This window comes from Channa argus, chromosome 20 (genome assembly GCF_033026475.1).
Source record: "Channa argus isolate prfri chromosome 20, Channa argus male v1.0, whole genome shotgun sequence".
Classification (NCBI taxonomy): Eukaryota; Metazoa; Chordata; class Actinopteri; order Anabantiformes; family Channidae; genus Channa; species Channa argus.
The window spans coordinates 17,580,364-17,601,107 of NC_090216.1; the positions used below are offsets into that span (position 1 = coordinate 17,580,364).

The 20,744-nt window shown below is 42.2% G+C and overlaps 1 protein-coding gene across 5 annotated transcripts in view; it reads right to left on the reverse strand.

Moving 5' to 3' along the window:
- Positions 1-20,744, reverse strand: part of mprip (myosin phosphatase Rho interacting protein) — a 50,605-nt gene that overhangs the window by 19,557 nt on the left and 10,304 nt on the right. For all 5 annotated transcript variants that reach the window (XM_067487497.1, XM_067487496.1, XM_067487493.1 and 2 more), the window contains exons 4-9: positions 18,131-18,282; positions 15,332-15,416; positions 15,078-15,249; positions 14,213-14,633; positions 10,988-11,114; positions 10,147-10,251 (exon numbers count right to left, since the gene is read on the reverse strand). In XM_067487497.1, the coding sequence (XP_067343598.1) occupies positions 10,147-10,251; positions 10,988-11,114; positions 14,213-14,633; positions 15,078-15,249; positions 15,332-15,416; positions 18,131-18,282 (1,062 nt within the window). The remainder of the gene's footprint in view (positions 1-10,146; positions 10,252-10,987; positions 11,115-14,212; positions 14,634-15,077; positions 15,250-15,331; positions 15,417-18,130; positions 18,283-20,744) is intronic.

Consider the following 20,744-nt stretch of genomic DNA (forward strand, 5'->3'; position numbering starts at 1 on the left):
TGTGGGTATCATAGCCTGGAAAAAGTGTAAACCCAGTGGCATGCTGTAGTTTCTCAATGTTTAATTCTGCTAACTCTGTTACCCAACTGAATCCAGCCTTGCAGCCCCAACAACCCAGAAAGCTCTCTGCACTTTGCTGAAGACCTTGCACTAATTCTGACCCTGTATCCTGCAGCTTAACAGGAACAGTAGAAGCTTTGTCTGGGGGACACACTGGCTTTCAAAAAGAATTGCAAAACCTGAGTTTTAGTTAAAACCAAAACAATTGGACGGAAACTTCCCTTCCTCAGCTCCAAGAATCCCTCTTTATCACAATCATAATATGAAACAGTCTTCACTACAAGTGCACCAGCTTGTAGCATAAAACAAGCAGCCTGAGGTGTAGAGCATGCTGTGGCCAAAGAACTAAAGCCATCAGTCGATTAACACAATTTTAATCTCAAATGTTTAGAACTGACATTTTATATACATTATTAACCAATAAATCAAAACATATGCAGCACATTAAAATATTTAAAATAAAATTAGCCAGTGAAAACATTTAAGCTTTTAGCATCTAATGATTTAGATTCATCTAGAGATGCAACTCTTCAGCCACAGCAAGTGTCTACGCCACTGATACAATCATGTCTGTGTATCAGTAAGCTAGTTTTCTGCACCTCAAGTTGCCCCACCAACATGTTTAATGTACATGCACGCACACACATGCACACACACCTTCACTGACTTCCTGCCCGTCAGACCTTCGATCCATAGACTCTCTCCCCATGTTCAAATCCCGTCTTAAAACTCACCTTTTCCATCTTGCCTATTTCACCAAAAATGAATAATCAAAACATTCTTTTACAATGTTTATTTTTTTATACTGTATTTTTTTTATTATGCCACTATCGACAATCTGCTTGCTTCTTCTTTTCCTTTCGGCTGTTCCCTTTCAGGTGTTGCCACAGTGAATCATGTGCCTCCATCTAACACTGTCCTCTGCATCCTCTTCTCTTACACCAACTAACTTCATGTCCTCCCTCACTACATCCATAAATCTCCTCTTTGGTCTTCCTCTAGACCTCCTGCCTGGCAGCTCCAACCTCAGCATACCGATAATCTGCTTGATGCTTTATGTAAAGTGACGTTGAATGTTGAGAAAATGTATTATTATTATCATTATTATTACAGCCCCACCCCCAGGTCTTTACTGTACACTGAAAACGTTTGTATTTAACATTAAAAGATGGATGAAACTTGGTCTCCTCAGTCCATAAAACTTGATTTTTTTTCTTCACAGCTCTAACAATGCATCTGCCATCAGCTGTTTATGTTGCCTCCAATTTCTTTTTTTTTTAAAAAACATTTCAAAAGTGTTTGTGCAATGCCTTTGAATTTTTTCCACATTCCAGACTTCACAGGTTGCCCAAGGCTAAAACTAAGGGTTGTCATTTGGAACTATTTATTGTTCTACAGTCTAAATGAAACACCTGGAAAACAGGAAACACCTGCCAGTCACATGAGATAAGTTTTTGGCGATCTGACAGAAAAGGTGCTATCTTCTGTGTTGTTTAATATTAGGGCTGCACCTAACAATCTATAGCTTATGGGTCTGAACACAAATTAAATATTATCACCTTTTATGCAGGAGGATTTACTGCAGAACTGTTGGATTAGACTGACTTAGTTTGAGCGTAATAAACTTACAACTCAATGGCAATTCATTAATTTATATCTGCAACAGCAAACTCAATGATATTTCCTTAATCAAATTAAAACTTGGTAAAGTTTAAGAAGAATGAAGATGAAATCAGTCCCCATCACTGATCCCTGTCCTCCCTTTGTCTATTACTGATAAAGACTCTCTGCTGTGACTGTCTCAGCGTCCACCAGAACCTGTGGCATTAAATGTTGCACATACAGCTTTTTGTAACTTTTGCCTTCCAGCTCTATGTAAACTAATGTGTTCGTAGCAGCTAGCAATTAGCCAGCAGACTTGTTTTAGCAAACGCATGATGGTGGATGAGGAACTATGGGCACAGCTGAAATGATCACTTTTTTGATTGTTTTCATATCATGTTTTGATCATTTCCTCTTATAAATCATTAATTTGCGGTAAGTTAAAAAGTCAATGTATGTGATATACACTTGTTGGGAGCTACTCTTCCTCAAGGTCAATTCATATAATATTGATCAAGCCTCCATCTCAACATTTTAATGACATTATTAAAATACAGTATATTATTCCAGTGTGACCTGAGTTCTGTTCCCCTTTTTACTTCACTGTGTGAAGAATTCGCCCTGTGAGGAAGAAGATGAAGACACATGAAGATACATCTCCACTTTCTAGTGGTGGGTGCTAGACCTGTCTATCCTGCAAAACCGGCTACATCTCAGAAGATGACCTTCACGCCTGCTGCAAGTCAGGCCTTGGCCCTGAGCACACTGGGCTAGCTCTCACTGCCCGGTCCACATGCCCCTACTGTGCATATATGCACCTGGAGGAGAAGCAGCAGCCAGCAGACGCGTTTGCCACGCAAAGGTTAGGAAGACTATCATGACGACGATGATGCTAGCTGGGTAAAACGTTGCACTTCACCTTAGAGGAAGCGCTGGACATTCTGGACCCTCCCTGCTCAGAGGGTGAGAGAGACCACACTGGAAAACATGGAATGTAAAGGCAAGAAAGAGGCACTCCGCCCGTCTTCCACCGCTTGCTGACCTCCTGTCGACCTGTGGGGCTCTTCTCCGGGACCCCCCAGAGATAGTCAGGGGATGTACTGACCAGAAGTCCATCCCCCTGCCTGTAGAGCTGCCTGTCCCTGTTCCTGATGGGATGGTTGGACACATTCACCGTAGTGAGCAGGAGACCAGACGTCTCCCACTCTGGCCGCGCTTTCCCACCCTCTGCCCTTTTTTTAAATCAGAGGAGAGGCAGCAACCAGGAAAACTGAGGGCGCCAGTTGCACGTTATGACACCTTCACCAGAGTCCAAGGAGAGATGGAGCATGGCTCCTTTTCACCGGGAAACTGGAACATTCTTCGGCAGACACAGGCCTACACCCTCGTCTCCACATGTTGCAGTTTCCCAAGCCAATTAGGAAACTGTCACTTACCTCCAGTGAGCATCTGAGGAGGCAGACAGAGTGAAGACACTCACCTCATAGAGCCACGCATCACCCAGGTCTCTGCACCCCGCTGGGGTCGAGACGCCCTTCGGCCCCTGCTGCCCCCTCCCCAGCCCCCTCAACCTCCTCCAGCGGCGGAAGTGCAGCCTCTCTCTCAATGTTCTGCCGCTAAGAGGGAACTGCTAGCTGGCATGTGCTTGAACCAGCCCACAGTGCCCCCCACAAACAGGCGGGATGAGGGAAGTGGGTGTTTGTCCAAAGACAATACCATACACAACGGCTTTTTTCAGACGCCCACCTCTTAGTAAAGAGCAGTTTCCTGACCATCAGTTTGCTCCACTCTCCTCAGTCTTGCAGCTGTTTGTGTTAAAGCAGACATTTCCCACACACAATGACTCAGGTGAAATCACACACCTGGTGTCACTCTCTCCTCCCAGATTTTTTGTCCCTTGTAAACACAAATCTCCATCCACTCAACCCTCCTCTCTGTGTCCTTTCCACCTCTAACCCGTGCGTGTTAGTGGTAGTTTCTCACCGTGGCAAGACTCAGATGACGACTTTTTTCCTGACATCCATGCCACATCACCTCAGCCCTTTCGTTCTTGCCCTCCCATGGGCATCTCAGAGCTGACATTCGGCTCACGCAGCGGCAGAGAAGGCTCTTCACGTCCACAGAGGCTCTGCAGATGTGTGCTCGCCCGCTCTCAGAGCATTACTCAGACTGGCGCAATCTATTTTCCATGAACAAGTGAATGGACAAATGAATACAAACATTACACCCTTCAGTTTGCCACCCCTCCTGTGATGTTCTGGGAGAAAAGAGCCATACAGGCTTTTCATTCTGGTTACTTTCTAGTTCCCATGAAGACAGACGGAAAGAGACCCATTCTCGACCTGTCTCTCTCCAACTAATCATCCTGAAGAGATGGAGTGCGTGTGTCCTGGTGATTGGCTCCCATCCATCAACCTAAAAGATGCATATTTCCATGTGCCCATCATTCACAAGGACAGGAAATTCCTGTGCTTCTCCTCCTAAGGGGCTCAGTATCAGTACAACCGCTTGCCTATCGGTTATTCACTGGCCCATTCTAATGGCCTCCTTCAGAGAGAGAAACACCTTGTGAAAAACCTGTGGCTGCTGGGTTTTGCCATAAACTGGAAACAGAGCTGCCCGATGCCCTCCCAGTCAATCACTTATCAGGGAGCCCACCTGGATTCACCCAGCAAGATGGCAAAGCACTCTACCATGAGGAAAGAGTGACAGTTCTGTCTGTGATGCTGCGGCTGGGCATGATGTCAGCGAGCCAGGTGGTTGATCTTCTGGGCCTTCTACAGATGAGAAAGATCCAGAGATGGTTTGTCCGTCTTCGCCTCAATCTAATAAGCCACAAAAAATGCTGAGTGACTGTCCCTCCCTCTGTACAGTCAGATCTGCCGTATTGGAAATCCCCCCCGTTTTGTCAACAGGGATTCGCCTCAGCAGAGTGACATCACACATATCTGTGTTCACTGACACCTCTTTGTTCGGATGGAGCGGGATGTGTCAGTCTCAGGTCATGGGAGGAAAATGGCCAACAGCCACCATCTCTCCACATAAACTGTCTGGAGCTCTCCACAGTGTTCAAAGCTTTGAAACTTTTTGCACCACTGTTGAGAGACAAAGACGTGATGGTGAGAACTGACAACAAAACAGCTGTCGCTTACATCAATCATCAGAGCGGAGTTCACTCAGCCCGCCTGTTCAAAACAGCCAGGGGCCCCTTGCTGTGGACCCACAAAGACCTGCGCTCCATCAGAGCAGTCTACATCCTAGGGAAACAGAACAGGGCTGCAGACCTGATTAAAGTGGAAGCATAAGCACTCACTTGCTCAACTGTTCTGGGACAGGTTCAGGACAGCAAAGGTTGATCTAGTCGCCTATCACTAAAATGCACAGGTTCACTGTTCTCCACGAGCAGGCAGGACGATACACCTCTCAGAGTGGATGCCTTCTCTTACAACCTACGGCCCAGAACCCTCCTTTATGCTCCTCTGTGTTAAAACCTACATTGCAGCTATTTCATCCTTTTATAAAGCATAATCATAAAGTTTTTGTCATAAAGAGAGATCTGTATTTGCACATCCTCTGATTAAAAGCTTTCTAAAAGGAGTGAAAGGGCAGCAACCTGTGATGCATTCAATGATGCTTCACTGGTAATTGCCACTGGTTCTAGTGGGCTCAGGGATCCTCCCTACGTGCAGGTATCTCAGATCTCTCAAATTCCTCTCACTGAAAATGGCACTTCTCTTAGCCCTGGCCTCAGCTGAAAGAGTGAGTGATTTGTGTTCTCGGTCTCTCAGTCTCTCCCTCGTGGCTCATTATTTGAAAGAATGGGAGAGGGCCATTTAGAGCCAGATTCCTACATTCATGCCTAAAACAATAAAATCCTCCTTCAAATCGAGAGTTGTTACATTAGAAGGGTTTTTCCTTCCTCCCCACACAAATGAGATGGTGGAAGAGTTTTATCGTCTGTGTCCTGTGTCTTATTATGATGCCTGCACTGCAACCTTCAGACAGACACAGCAGCTGTTTGTGCATTACAGACAATATTCACAATGGAAGCCTCTGACCAAACAGTCCCACTGGTTGTGTGAAGCCATCACACAGGTTTATGTGTCAACAGGGCGGGAGCCCCCACAGGACATGCATGCACACTCTACAAGGGCCGTGTCCTCGTCCAAAGCTCTTTTCAATGGGTCAGTGGAGGATATTTGTGCATTGGCACCATGGGCTTTCCCCGTGTCGTTTTATTCATTTCTACTTATGGGAAACTGAGTTTTCTCTAACTCACTTTGTGTTGGGTGTGGACTACAGTATGCACGGTCATACATCAGCAGAGATGAAGTGACTGTTTGAACAGCTACTTTACTTTTGAACTGACTACACGTTACGACAGTTGCCACATGGACTTAGTGGCCACAAGTTGATGTGGTTGAAGTAGAGAAGAGAAACAGCTAGCTGAGCGCTGTACAAGCTGAAGATGTCCACCGAGAGGTTTCTTGATTTCAGTTCATTTTCTCATTAAGACAGACAAAATTAAATCCTGTACGATTCTTCATTATTTTATTTTATGTTCAAAGTCCGGTAGAATAACTTGATATGGGATATGTTTACTCAAACAAAGGCTCAAAGACAAAGGGAAATGTACAGATTCAACATTTCATTCAAATCAAACTAAGGGTATTGACGAGCAGATGCCCCTCACTACTCTTTTTTTATTGACCAACAGCTTCCATATTTACTTGCAATGTTCAAACTGCGTACGGGTGATTATTGTAATGTTTACTCAAACAAAACAAGTCTCAAAACATACTAGCTTACATACCAGTATTTTGGTAATGTAATAAACAACAGGCAAACTGGCATGGACGAGGACGGCTAACGTGTTGTCTTCCTGGTTTCAACAGCTGCCTTAACTACAAGCAACCACCACCGCATTCGGAAGTTGGTCAACAGCTAACGTGGTCAGGTAGAAATTTCAAACAACGGCCTGGAAACAACAAGGTACCGGTTTGCTCACCAGGTTCAGGACACTCCTGTATTGGCCACCGCTTCCAGCTTTGCTCCTGACTAAATTAGGATGGATAAAGAACAAAATAGATGAACTCTTCCCGTTAATCCAAAACAACAAGGACTACAAGGCCTGTTCTGCCATTTGCCTAACCGAGACCTGGCTGGATCACACTGGAACTCCACCCGGCTTCACCTTACACCGTGCCCACAAGTCAGCCAAACTATCCCAGAAAACTAAAGGTGGCTTTATATGTATCCTGACCAACCAGCGATGGTACAACACCACAAAGCTCAATAGTAAATGGTAAATGTTCTGCACTTATATAGCACTTTTCCACCTATTGGCACTCAAAGTGCTTTACACTGCTTCTTATTCACCCATTCACACTCACAATCACACACACACTCACACACCGATGGGGGAGCTGCTAAGCAGCTGGCCAACACTCACCGGGTTGGGGTTCAGTGTCTTGCTCAAGGACACTTCAAAATGTGTGCTGCACAGAGGAGCCAGGGATTGAACCACCAAGTGCGAGATTGGTGGACAACCGCTCTACCTTCCTGCGCCACAGTCGCCCACAATAGTGCCCTCTTTCCTTTTCTTGAATACATCTGCATTTAATGCAGAACCGACCATCTCCCCAGAGAGTTTGCCTTAGTCATCCTGATTGTGCTTGGTGATTTTACCCACGCCAACTTGTCTGTGGGCCTCCGCAACTACATCCAGCAAGTTACCTGCCCAGGCAGAAGCGCTAACATCCGAGACCACTGTTACATCACAATCTGCAATGCTTACTGGTCTTTCCTGAGAACCCGGCTGGGTGGGTGGGACCATGCCAGGCTGTTGCTCATCCCAAAATACAGACAGAAACTTAAATCCACCACTGTAAAGTCCCAAACTGAAAAGTGCTGACTAAGCACAGATTGGGATGTATTGAGTGCAGCTGCGGGTAGTTTGGAAGAGCTGACGGACACCATGACGTCAACGTCTGTATGGAAACGTGCCTCCCCATCACAGAGAAAACACACTGCAATAACAAGCCATGGTTCAACAAAGAAATACAACTACAAGAGAAACAACTTCTACGCAAGAAAAGAGTTCTGCTTTTATCAGTGGCAACATGGAACCATATATCATGGCCACATACGAACTAAGGTCAGCATTCAGGAAAGCTTTATTTGAGAAAAATAAATATCATGACTAATTACAAAAAAAGCTCGTCATCCTTAGCTGACACTGATAATACCCTCTGGGACAGTCCTCATAATTTCTTTGCTAGGTTTGAACAGCTACCTGTAGCTTCTTCACCCCCCCCTCCAACAACTCAATTTTAAATCCAGGAGGAGGTGGTGAGGGTCTCTTAACAAGAACAAAAAGAGGAAAGCAGCTGTACCTGACAGGCACAGCCCAGCTGTACTCATACTATCTGCAACTCAGCTAGCTCCAATTTTTACCTACATTTTCAACAGCTCTCTAAGCCAGTGCATAGTACCTAAACCCTTCAAGAACTCCAAAAACAGTTTCCTGCCGTAATAATTACAGACCAATCGCTTTTACACCTGTAGGCATTAAATGTTTTGAGCGTATCATTCTCCTTTACCTGAAAAAACTCCCCCCCCAATGGACAGTCACCAGTTCACATACCGGAACAGTAGGTCTGTGGAAGACGCTATCAATCTGGTGCATAACAACATCCTAAAACATCTGGAATTCTCCAAAACCTAGGCCCGGATGCTGTTTATTGATTTCAGTTCCACTGAAATTCCAGTTATCAACCCTGTAAAACGTTTCAATAAACTTATGGACAAGGACATTGACACTCTCTGCTACTGGATCTGGATCAGAAAGACAACATAGAGTCAGGATGGGGAGCCTCTCATCATCTCTGCTGACCCAGAGCACAGGTGCCCTCCAGGGATGGTTTCTTACTCCCTGGCTCTTCTCACTATACACAAACAACCTCACATCCACTCACACCTCAGTCTCCGTTCTCAAGTATGTGGATGACACTACAATAATTATCACTGACAATAACAAACTTCCCTACAGTGAGCAGGTTGCCCAAGTAGTCACTTGGTGCCATAACAACAGCCTACAGCTCAACACATCAAAAAGACAGGAACTTATCATTGATTTCTCCCGCAACCCTACTGACAAACATCCAATCTACATTTCCACTGAACCAATAACCATTACGGACTCATTCAAATTCTTGGGCAATCAACTCACTAATAATAGCACAATAAACCGGGTCATGAACTGAAAGCAACCTACCCCTAACTATGTTTAGATATATAACCAACTATGTTCAGATATATGTTTAGATATAGTCTGTGACTACAGTCTGGATTGTTTGTATGAAATTGTTACCTTGTTTGTTTCTCTGACACAGTCAATGTGAGCTTTGACAGTAAGCAAATTCCAATGACTTGTTGTGAGGCCATTAATAAACGATTCTGATTCGTGTTTTTATGCCTGTACCCAAATGAGCACTAACTTTGTCCTGTCGAGTTATGGAGTAACTTTGACTTTACCTGAACTGTCTGCTCCCTCTCTGGCGCAGACAGGGACACTTGACTGAGCTCTGCCCTCGCTCAGACTCAGAGAAGAAGAAGCTGCTGTACAAGTTTATTTTATTATTCTCAAATCTCAGTGGTGTCTTAAAGAATTCATAACCGGTGATTTCAGAAATATTTATATTATCGTCTTCTAGTTAACGCTCAGCAACTAAATCTGCACACTTTGATGTCATTGCTCTATTGTCCAAGGAATTTAATTTTGCGTACCGTTAATTTCTATCCCAACTGTTTTCGATGCGTCAACACACATTTCTTAAAGCGATGTTTTTTTGGAATGTATATTTTGTAATTTTTTAAGCATATACCCAGTACTCTTCAGTGTACAGCAAAACAAATGAATTGGTCTTATTGTTTACAATAACGCTAACACTTTTGGAGGGGAGTGTATATTCAACTCCTGGTTACTTACAATAACCACTACTTGCCTGATCCTAACTCTTACCCTAATGCTAATCTTAAACCTGAAATTAAATCCAGTTGTCACTTCTAAATAATGGATTAGATCTGGTTCTCACAAAGAAGGACAATTCTAGAACTTTTAGTGGGGCTTAAAGTGTGTACACACACACCCACATACACACACACACACCCACCTTGGGTAAATAACAATGGCCAATTCTGGTAAAGAGAGATTTGTTTACTTTATTAACTATGTTGTGTTGCAAGTGTAACTTGCCTAAAGCAAGTTTCACGAGTCCTGCCTTTTATAAATAAAATACATATCATAATAGCTGAGACCATTACAGTTTGGTCACAAAGAGGAATCATTTGCTTTATAAGACCATTTAGATGACTTGTGTTTATAGGAATCATAACCTCTGACTCTCACAAAAGATAGGTTCCAGATGACCCCTGAATCTCACTTGGGATGTTACACAAAGCGAGAGGAGAGTAAACACTCACTGTCATGACTGAGTCAGTGGTCCTTCTGTCCAGGGACTTGGCTCTCCTCAGAGGGGGCAGGGTGGAGGGGAAATCCAGACCCTGATCCACGTCATGCCTCTGCTCCTAAACAACACAAACACACCAAAGGCTTTTTGCATTAATGTTAATCCTGTGTATACGTAGATTTAGTCAGAGAATGGAGGAAATATAATTACTGATAGCATGAGGCTAAACTCACCAGGTTCTAGTCTATATGTGTGTACTGTTTAAAACAACAGAAAAAAAGAAGAAGAAGAAGAAGAAGAAGAAGAATATATCTTATGTGTGTGTGCAGCACAAAGACTTCATTTGTACATGTATGCATTATTTTTATCTGTGCATGACCAACAACGATCTGGGGCCAGGACCAAACCATATGTTTAACAGTGTCTGACTATGAGTGTGCGGATGAGTGTTTTGGGACTTTGTGTTCTGAAAGTCAGATTTCGGATTATTCTATCTGAGCACAGAGGGCCAGGGTGGGAAAGGGAAGCACAATCACCAGGGGAATCCCACCACCGAATGGAAACTGGAAATGAATACAGCACAAGCTGCTGACCTCTGACCTACAACCAAAACAAAGACAGGACAGAGATGGAGAGCTGGAGGAAAGGGGGCGAGGGTGAATGAGAAAGAATGGGGGCTAAAAATGCAAAAACCCTTACAGGCTGGTTTGATGGCGAGTTCACATCTTTTCTGCCACGTGATGTTTAAAACTCTGTTTACAAGACTCACCACCTTCATTGTAAATGGCTAAACACAATGTTGGCACTGTTGGCTTGAACAGGCAAAGACACACACAAACTCAAACACACATTACCTCTCTGTGGAAGCGTCTGTGCTCACTTCGGCCCTGTCTGGCTCCACCCTTCCCCGACTCTTCCACCTCCATTTTTTCTGGATTCTCCAGCTCCAAGGCCTCCAGTTTCTCAATAACACCGGAGCGACTGGAAACACAGATGCACACAAAATACACAGTTAAGGTAAATCCGCCTTATACACAATTTTTATTTTCAATCACCATGTCTTTGCATTGTAGTTCCTGTAGCCCATTAAGTTTTTTTAGTTCGAATGGTTCATTGGTCTCATTATGACAGAACCAAGCCATAAGAAAATAGACATTTTAGTAATTCCATGCATTTTTAATTTCCACATCCTAAGGATGGTGCACTTCAATCTCACAGTGCTGTGAACTCTGTCAGCTTCATCTAGGTTATAATCAGATTTAGACAGGACAAAATACAATGCTACTTAGTAATAAAGTGACTGGCAAAGGTGGTAGAGTGGTCGTCCACCATTCCCACAGTGAGGTCGCATGTCAAAGTCTCCTTGAATAAGACACTGAACCCACCGGTGAGCAACTAGTTTCCACCGGTGATCCTCCATAACCAGATAGATCCTTCATAAGCAGTTTAACTTATGGAGGATCTATCTGAACGGTCGGGTTGTTGACAACACTTGTGTCCATTTGTTCCTTACTGTGTGACACAGTACACTGCCAACCCTGACACTTTCCCACAAGCTTTGTTTGAAAGCAGAATCAGCATTAAAAGGAAGGAAAAGGGCCAGAAGCAGAGGGAAATATTATATTACTCTTATATAGAAGCTTTTCAGCTGGAGCTATTGTTTTTAAAAGGGAATTAAAGAAAGGGGAAGAGCGGTGGAGGACAAGGACAGTCTTAATAGTTTTGTGTTTGACACTGAAGCACAACTTAGTTGCTCCCGGTGAGTGTTGGCATAGCAGCTCCCCCATCGTTGTATGAGTGTGTGTGTGATGATCAATTGGATCTCAGCAGGAAGCTCTTAGCTAGTCAGCCTAGTCTACACGGAAATATAGATGTAAAATAACTAAAAAAAAAGCAAACTTTACGTAAAGATGAAGTTACTGTAGATCTTCCTTGGTTGGCATGATGTAAAATATTCAACATGTCATAAGTAATAAATATGCTTAACTGCTGTTCCTGTAAAGTGCCTTGAGATGACTTTGTTGTGAATTGGCGCAATATAAATAAAGTTGAAATGAAAGTGAATTGAAAATTGAATAGAACGTGGGTGTGTCTGAGGTATTGCGTAGGTACTCCTGTTATTCATCTTATTCTGTTTTTCCTTTAAATGCCTGGTGTGGATAGAGCAACTAATTGAAGCAGGAAGCTCCCCCCTCACACACAAGCACACACACGTCTGAAAAGTTGTCATCATTGGTGTGTGTATGAGTGCGTAGGACCTCTGACCTATTCGCAAGCAAAACAGGGGCAGATTGCTGAATGGAAAGTCCAGAGGTTGTGTGTTTATATGGTCTATGCTTACAGTTATTTGTGTGACTGATAAAACTGAAAGTGGGAGGGTAAGAAACAGATTTTCTCAGAAACACACACACAAGGGGCAGTAAAAGCAGATCACATATACTAGAATGTCTTTGTTTGACCAAATACAGTCTGTTCTCCTCCCTTCCACAAAAAAATGCTGTTATGAGAGTGTACGAATTCACATCAAAAGCTAACGTGCGTCACTCAACTGTGTGTGTGTCTGCGTTTGTGCATAAATGCCTTTAAAAGGATAAGCCAGCAGCTCTAGTACTTCACAGACCACAGTGTCTGAAGCACAGTGTCGAAATTCCAGGAAAGAAGTCCTTCAACCTGGTTCAGCAAGTTAAATCAGACACTAAATAAATAGCTTACCTGCCAGGGAGGACAGTCCGGTGTTAAAAGGCTAAAAATATTCACTTCCTCTACAGCCTGACCTTCTGTGTCAGTGTGATCTTGTTTTATTCAAGCCTCAGCAAAAGGAAATGAACTCTGGATCAGTGAAAGGGAGACTGTTTTCATATTTTGTTTGGTACAAAACATGGAAAAGTGTATATGACAACTTCGTTCAAACATCGTCTCCCAGTGAGTGTTTCTGACGGTAATATGTGTTTAAGTATTTCCTCGAGGTAATACTTTATAGGTAATACTACGTTTTGGCTGAGCCAAACATCAGCTGGAATGACACAACACACAATAAATATGCAATATTGAAGAAATTAACTACTTTTGGACACAAAGAGATGAAGATGCAAATAAAATGCTTTGCTTTACGGAAACATGGCAGTTAAATAAAAGGCAAAAAATACTTCTAACCGGCCAGATTACATAAGGAAAATTAACAATGGCCACATCATACAGACAAGCTGCTCTTTCTTCTGATAATATGATAACAGATAACACTATTTATCACTGGCTTTATAACTGTAAATGTGGAGTAGGTCCTATAATTTACAAAGACTTGAAATTGACACTGTCCTGTTATCTTGGGGACAGTGAAAATAGCACCTGGGAGTCAAAGATTTGAAATGGGATCATTTTTGGGAAAATAAAGACAATGACCTTAAGGTGCATCTATTTTGCAGTACAAAATAATAACTGCACACACATAAATATTTTAAAATATATCAGTACTTCAAGACATTAGCAGTTCTAAATATCAAGTTTTCTGGCACAGCATTTTGTCTCGATAGGAACAAGGGCGAAGCTCAGCCAAGTGTCCCTGGCTACAGCAAAGAGGGAGCAGATGGCTCAGGTAAAGTAAAACTTAGTCCTCAATTTCAGTCGGCAACATGAGTGATCATTTGGGTAAAGTAAAAGAACAATAGGAGTAAATGATCAAAACACTATTTAAACAACCATAAATGTGAAAAAGAGTGATAATTGTCTCCCATTCACCTTCATATGCCATAATAACCATAATAAGTTTACTGGCTAAAATCTGTTATATCTTCTCAACTCAACAGAATTTTATTATTACATGAATTTGAATTTTCGCTGAAAAAACACAATAGACCTAACTTTTACCTGAACTTGTTTTTTGGATGACAGCAGTACATTCAAAATATAATAATTAGAAATAGGAGAGTCAGGTGATTTTCAGCTGTTTTTCTGATAAGTGTCTGTTCTAAATAAAATCAATTAAATTATATTTTGCCAAAAACACCAATATTGACAGGACAAACCACATGAAATAAGTCTGTAGGGAAATTTTAAGAACACTGTTACAGATGAACACTGACCTCCTCTCGGGGCTGAGGATGGCCTCCTTCTCCTGCCCGTCTGGGCTCCTAAAGCGGCTCCTCTTCTCACCCTTTCTGGCTTCGGCCTCCAGCCGTCTGGATCGTGGTGTGTCATGGTGGCTGCGGGAGTGGCTGCCTCTCTGGGTGGCAGGGTGACTGTCATTGCTAGTTACTGTGCTGCCGCTGGCATCAGAGTCCAGGGAGCTGATGGAGCCGCTGATGTGGGACCCATTGGAGAGTAGGGAGCTGCCTGAGGGGAAGGGGTCACTGGGGGCTGGGGAGAGGCAGCGTGGCACTCCTCCTAGGCTAGAGCAGGAGCCTGTGGGGGAGAGCAAGTCGCTGGGTGGCTGGGGTGTGGAGCCATGCAGAACCAGGCTGCCGCGATCCACGTCATCTCCATTCACAGAGCCTGTGTCTGAGGCTGACCCCACGATGGCAGGAGAAACACAGCATGCCAAAGAATATGATGAGACATAATTAGAAAGTGTGCTGTTTTAGTACATTACTTCTAATAAACCACATTTGTGTGCCATCATCCAACATTGGAATGTGCTATTTTTCTTGTCTCACATAAGACTAAATTAAATGACTTTGGCTTTGGGGCTGCTGGTTGTAGAAAATCCTAAATCAAGATGCGACCTTAGGAATATTGGATTATATAACTAATGATTATTTTAATGCATTAAAAATTGATCAAGAAAACATTTAGCAAACTAATCAATGTGAAAGTAAGCACTCATTACTCAGCTCATTGCTATCTCACTATGTTACTTGTTTTAATTCTCTTCAGGAGCTTGACATTTGAATCTCAATACTGAAGATCTATAACCAGTTCAACCTTTACAAAGGTGTTATTCCTCCTTACCTGTAGGGGGCACTGGAGATCCTGGGGGAAGGTCAACAGTGCCCCAGACTGCAGCCCCCTCGGCCTCTCTCTCATTCAATTCCTCCTGCCATATAATGGAGCTGGAGTCTGGTGCCTTCTCAGCCTCAGGGATACCAGAGCCAGTCACTGCTACCTTGGCTGGACCTGGCTCCTGAACAGAAGCATGCGAATCAGATAAAGACATAACAGTGCTTTGCGGCAAGCACACTTTGAACGTGATGGATGGAGGATACCTGAGAGGTTGTAGGTTCCACCTTGCGTTTCTTTTTCTGGTTCTGTTTGTTGGTCCGGGGGTAAACCACTAGCTGCTCGCTCCAGCTGGGGGGCGGGGGAAAAAAAATTTAAATAAATAAATAAAAAGACATTTGTGCGAAAATGTACTTTATTATTTTTTATCCTCTTAAAAGGTTGTCTACAAAAATAAACTAATTTAAGACTTTGGGACCTTCGTTTCAAAGGAAATTTTAGAACAAATTTGAAATATCCATGATAAATGCATTTTAAAAATGGAAATTATTATTAAATTATTGTTCCGAAAAAACACATTGACTGGTCACAATGAAGTGTAGGAAATGTATACCCTATTATTTTTTCACCTGTGCTGTACATAACCAACCACACAGCCACCAAATTAAATGTGATTATATAATTGAGTCAATGAAGCCCATCATTTCAATTTAACAGCCTACACTTAAATAATTCTATGCGTTTTAATTTTTTTTTTTTCATTTTAAGGTTAGTACTATTTGATACCTATTGAGAATTATCAACAGGCCACTTCACTCATGTTTTTTTGGCAGTGAGTAAGAACAGGGCTGGCTGTTTAAGAGGCAAAGCAGAAATAGGATAAACTTACAATTCAAGGAAGGGTTAATAGACCACTCTTAATTCCAAGGTGCAATAACTGTATTGTCATCATTTTGTCATCATAAAGAGTAGAATAACCAACATCATCTGGTGACCACCTTACTAATCTCCCCCTGACCACCACCTGGATTTGCCCCAGCACCTGATGAAACCTAAACTGAAACCTATTTTGGTACTAATTTACCACTTCTGAATTAGCCTATGCATGTTTTCTGAACATCCCACCTAAATGTTTTTCAGCCTTTGAGTTTTCTTACAACTTAGAGACAAACAATACACAACACAAGCTTAACTGACATTGTATGTGCAGTAAAAAGAGCACAGAGAGTGAACGTACAGCCACAGTTTACTTAGTAAAATTGTTGGCTGGTTTGTCATTAAGAGTGTAAAATTAAATTGTTTGTTCTCAATACCTCCATTACAGACACGACTAATGTTACGTGATTTACTGAACATAAATCAATGACTTTAGCAGTTATTTACACTGTGACTGTAATGCAGAGATGCTGTTGAGAGAGATCTGAGATCAGATTGAACTTCAGAGCTCCATCACTCCTGGTGACATCCGTGAGACCCACAAGTATAGATTCTTCACAGCCACATGTAAGGGACATACTCAGAAATGCATATACATTACAGTCTTTTTTTCATTGTTTTTATTTTCTTTTCTTTATTAAAAGGTTCATTAAGGAATTAGTTTGACCATGGAGTTTTATAAACAGGCATTTTTTCCAAATTGCATCAGGGTCCAGAGTCAAACCAGCTGTCCTTCTTCTGCAGCTCCTCTCTGCTGTTACTACTACTGACCCAGCTGATACTAAATAACTGTAATGGAATCTGTTCATACACTGCACAATAGTTGTGTTTCCCAACTGATCAGACCTAAAGCAAAATATGGTTAGTGTTTGTCCTGTTGATATGTCAGTCATTATACAGCAGGTTACAACCTTATGCATTAAACTTGTAAGATTATGCCTTTGGAAAATTTTAAGTTGGACCTGAACAGTTTCTGTTCACTTTCTTTATCTTAGTGTAGCATACAGACCTACTCTGGATGCTACATCATTACCTCTGATATATGAAACTTTTGTCTTTAAAACAAAAATAAAAATTAGGCAGTAGTAGCATTACTCAAACATGTCTGGTGTTAATTCTTATAGCGCATAGAAGGTAAATTTAATATAGCGTAGAAAATATTACAGGTTCAGAGCTGTGGAATTACTAGCAAAAATTAAATGAATGGTTAAAATTTAGTTATGTTACATCATTTTAGCCTCACTTAGGAACTAACTACTAACTTACTTCCTGATCTTTAATTTGACAGGTCAGGGTTTTCATACAAGCTGTGGTTTCTTTGCAGTTCACAGAGATTCACTCTGTGCTCCATGACACCAGACCCTGCAGTGTTTACTGACTGTTAGCTTAACTGTAAAGGATATGTTTGTTTTAAGTTTTGCAAAGCATATGGGCAGTGAATTAGTAGTTCTTTTTAATAGAACACGTGGCTCTAAACCAGGGGTGAATGTTACAAAAACGTGTGCTACAATATCAGCTGGTGGTCTCCCTTCCCATATTTTGTGCTTTGTGGTAAATGGTACCCTGTGATGCCCTGAGATGACTTTGTTGTGAATTGGCGCTATATAAATAAAGTTGAATTGAATTGGTAAATGGTCACTTATATGGCGCTTTTATCCAAAGCACTTTACAGTGTTGATTCCCATTCAGACACACACACACACACACACACACACACACACACACACACGGCGGTGGCTGCCATGCAAAGTGCTCGCCTGACCCACCGGGAGCAACTTGGGGTTCAGTGTCTTGCCCACTTCAACTTGAAGCACCGGGAGCAGAGATCAAACCACTGACCCTGTGGTCCATGGACAACTACCTTTACCAACTGAGCTACAGCCGCCTCAGGTAACTAACTGACTAAAATATATTGACCCACTCATTCTTATTATAAGACCAATCAAGGCTTGTTAAGGCCTTTAATTAGTAAATGTGAATTTAAGACATTTTAGATTTTTAAAGGAGCGGTGGCCAAACTGCTCGATGTCAAATACATTTTAATCTTTGTTCAGAGAAGTGCTATATAAGTAAAGTTATTATTAACTTATTGTAGCATTCAAAGCATCAACCAATGCAGGGAAGCTCACCCATTGATGATCTCTTTACTCTCTCCTCTGATAAAGTACTCCTGGTCAGGAGTGATGATGCACAGTGAGTTCTTCTGGCCTGTCTTGGGTTCAGCGTCAATGACATCTGTACAGAGGTTCATGTTCACAGTGCCCTGAGGCAGCGTGCTTGGCTACAGAAGAAACATGACAAATGCTTGATTAGTGTACGTCCTGGGCACCAGCTTATGTTATTAAGCCCTGGATTAAAATTATTACATCACAGATGAAGAATAGCTTAAACCAACAGAGTATCACCACAGTACACAAAAGAATATGCAACACTGGAAAAGAAAAAGAACAAATGAGGAAAAAGTTCAAGCAGAATGCTTAAGTCACTGGTTTCCATACATGTCTATCCGCGGCTGTGTTTCCACATTAAATTGGGGGCTGAGGGGTTATAACAACAAAACACTGATATCATTGGTATCAAATATTTCAAAATGCAAACAGAGACAAGCTAAGGAAAAACATCTCAGGGCTGCAATATTTCACAGACTTGGCTCAGCAGGTTCGCACAGCAGTTCTCTTCCAATCCTTCAGTCCTTATGTGCCTCGCTTTGTTGGAGGCACATCGGCCTTGTGCACTATGCACACTCGCCTGTTATCATCAGCTCACCATGGTAACTAGGCAAATCCTTTCAGCTGTAGCATACAGTGAGTGAAAAGGGGAGATGACAGAAATGGGATGCTGGATCAGAGCTGCTTTGTGTGTGTGTGTGATCAGTAAAGACCATAGAGCTGCATCTTTGTGAAGCAGCTACACACTCTCTGTAACTTGCTAATTACAACAAGTAATACCGCGGCTTCAGGAAGTATGAAACGGAAAACATGATTTTAGTAGTATGATATAAGTTTCCTGCTTGTTTTGTGTGACTGGATTATCACTTCAAGAGCCGAGAAATCCCCCAAAGTTCCTCTCCAACCTGTGCTGTGTGCGCTTGGAATCCAGTAGCTCTGTTATCAGACTTTGCCTGCTACAGATACAAAACAGGTGCTGGGGCTCCTTCCAGCTCCTTTTATGGCCACTGAATACATATTTAGCTTTATTAAGATCTGCCTGTAATCCCCCAGGGGCTGCCAAATATGGAAATTACACTGCGTTGCCTTTCAAAAACACTGATGCTGTGGAAGAATTTCCTCCATTTGAGGGAAACGATCCCAATTGAGATTAAAAAGCAGTGGCTGCTGAGGTTAAGGCAGAGAAAATGGCAATGACAACATGGTTACTGTTCTTGTATAAATTCTCAAAAGTATGTTGATTCAAATGTGGCTTAAAGACATTCCTTTTAATTTCAAATGTGCTACTGAAATGATACTGCCCCAGTAGTCAATGGATGCTTTCTCATATAAGAATAATGTTACTGTCTGACAATGTTCAGAAATCAAAGCAGAGAGCATGAAGTCATATGATGAGCACACAAATGCATCGTTAAAATTGAGCGTATGCCCAAACTGCGGGTTAGATTAATCAGGGAACTTCCTGGCAGATAGAACTAAAGAAAAGGAAATTAGGCTACGCTTGGGTTCCTCTGGCTGAGACACAGGTGAAGCTCCTGTAATCAGTCCACTGGAAAAGGTTCTTTGGAGTAAACCATCTCTAGCACTACGCATGTAAATTAAACCATAACTTAGCTATAAACCATTCCAAGACCTCAACAGCATGCATTGTGTTTGTATTAGAAAGGCTGGGACCTGCAATAATAAAATTGTATTTGCAATAATTAACGGAGTCTAGTTTGATCCTGCTATTAACTAAGACATCTAAGAGTATGAGATGGAGGAGAGATGAAGAGTACACAGGGCGGGAAGAGGAGTCCCCTGTGTTATTTATGCTGTCAGGTGGGGCACGGATCACTACGGTCTGGATGATCCTGTTGCTGAGAGTAGAAAAGCAACTTGTTGCTTAGAAACCAGCTTCTGCTCCTGGCACTGAAACAAAGGAGATGCATTTGCCAAGGCCACCATGCAAACACAACCGAATTGTTGTGGGTTTGATTTCTACACAAATTCCATATCCTCCAATTGTGTCTGCCTTCCGTGAGGCTGACTATTTTTAGTTTTGCTATGGGATATTATTAAAAGCAATGACTTTTCACAGACTTGCAAGATTTCAGTTGCTCTGGCTGACATGACACAAGAGGCTATAAAACACAAAGACAGAATCAAACTGTAACAATACAGAGACTGATGAGCAAAATGGTTCATATTCTATAAAAAGAGATGTGTCTATAATAAACTCTTTTTATAAATTAGAGCCGAGGCCCAACAGTAAACTTCCCCAAACAAAACTGTAAAACCAGCATGGAAAAAAAAAAAAAAAAGAGCCAGCTTTTGAGAATTTACTCAGTCCATAAATGATAACTCCTCCAATAGGTTTTTCAAAGGCAAGTCCGCCACAGCAGGCTGTAAACAGGAGACCACTGTTTTATATGTTGCATGTTCTTAGACAGAGTTAAACCCATTCACAGACAGGGGCTGTTGGCCTAGCTTCTCCTAACACTGTTTACACTAGTTCTAACTATGATGGAAATACTTTCAGAAAATCAAGGCCATAAATGTATTATAGTGGTTTATTCTGACTATAACAGGAGTG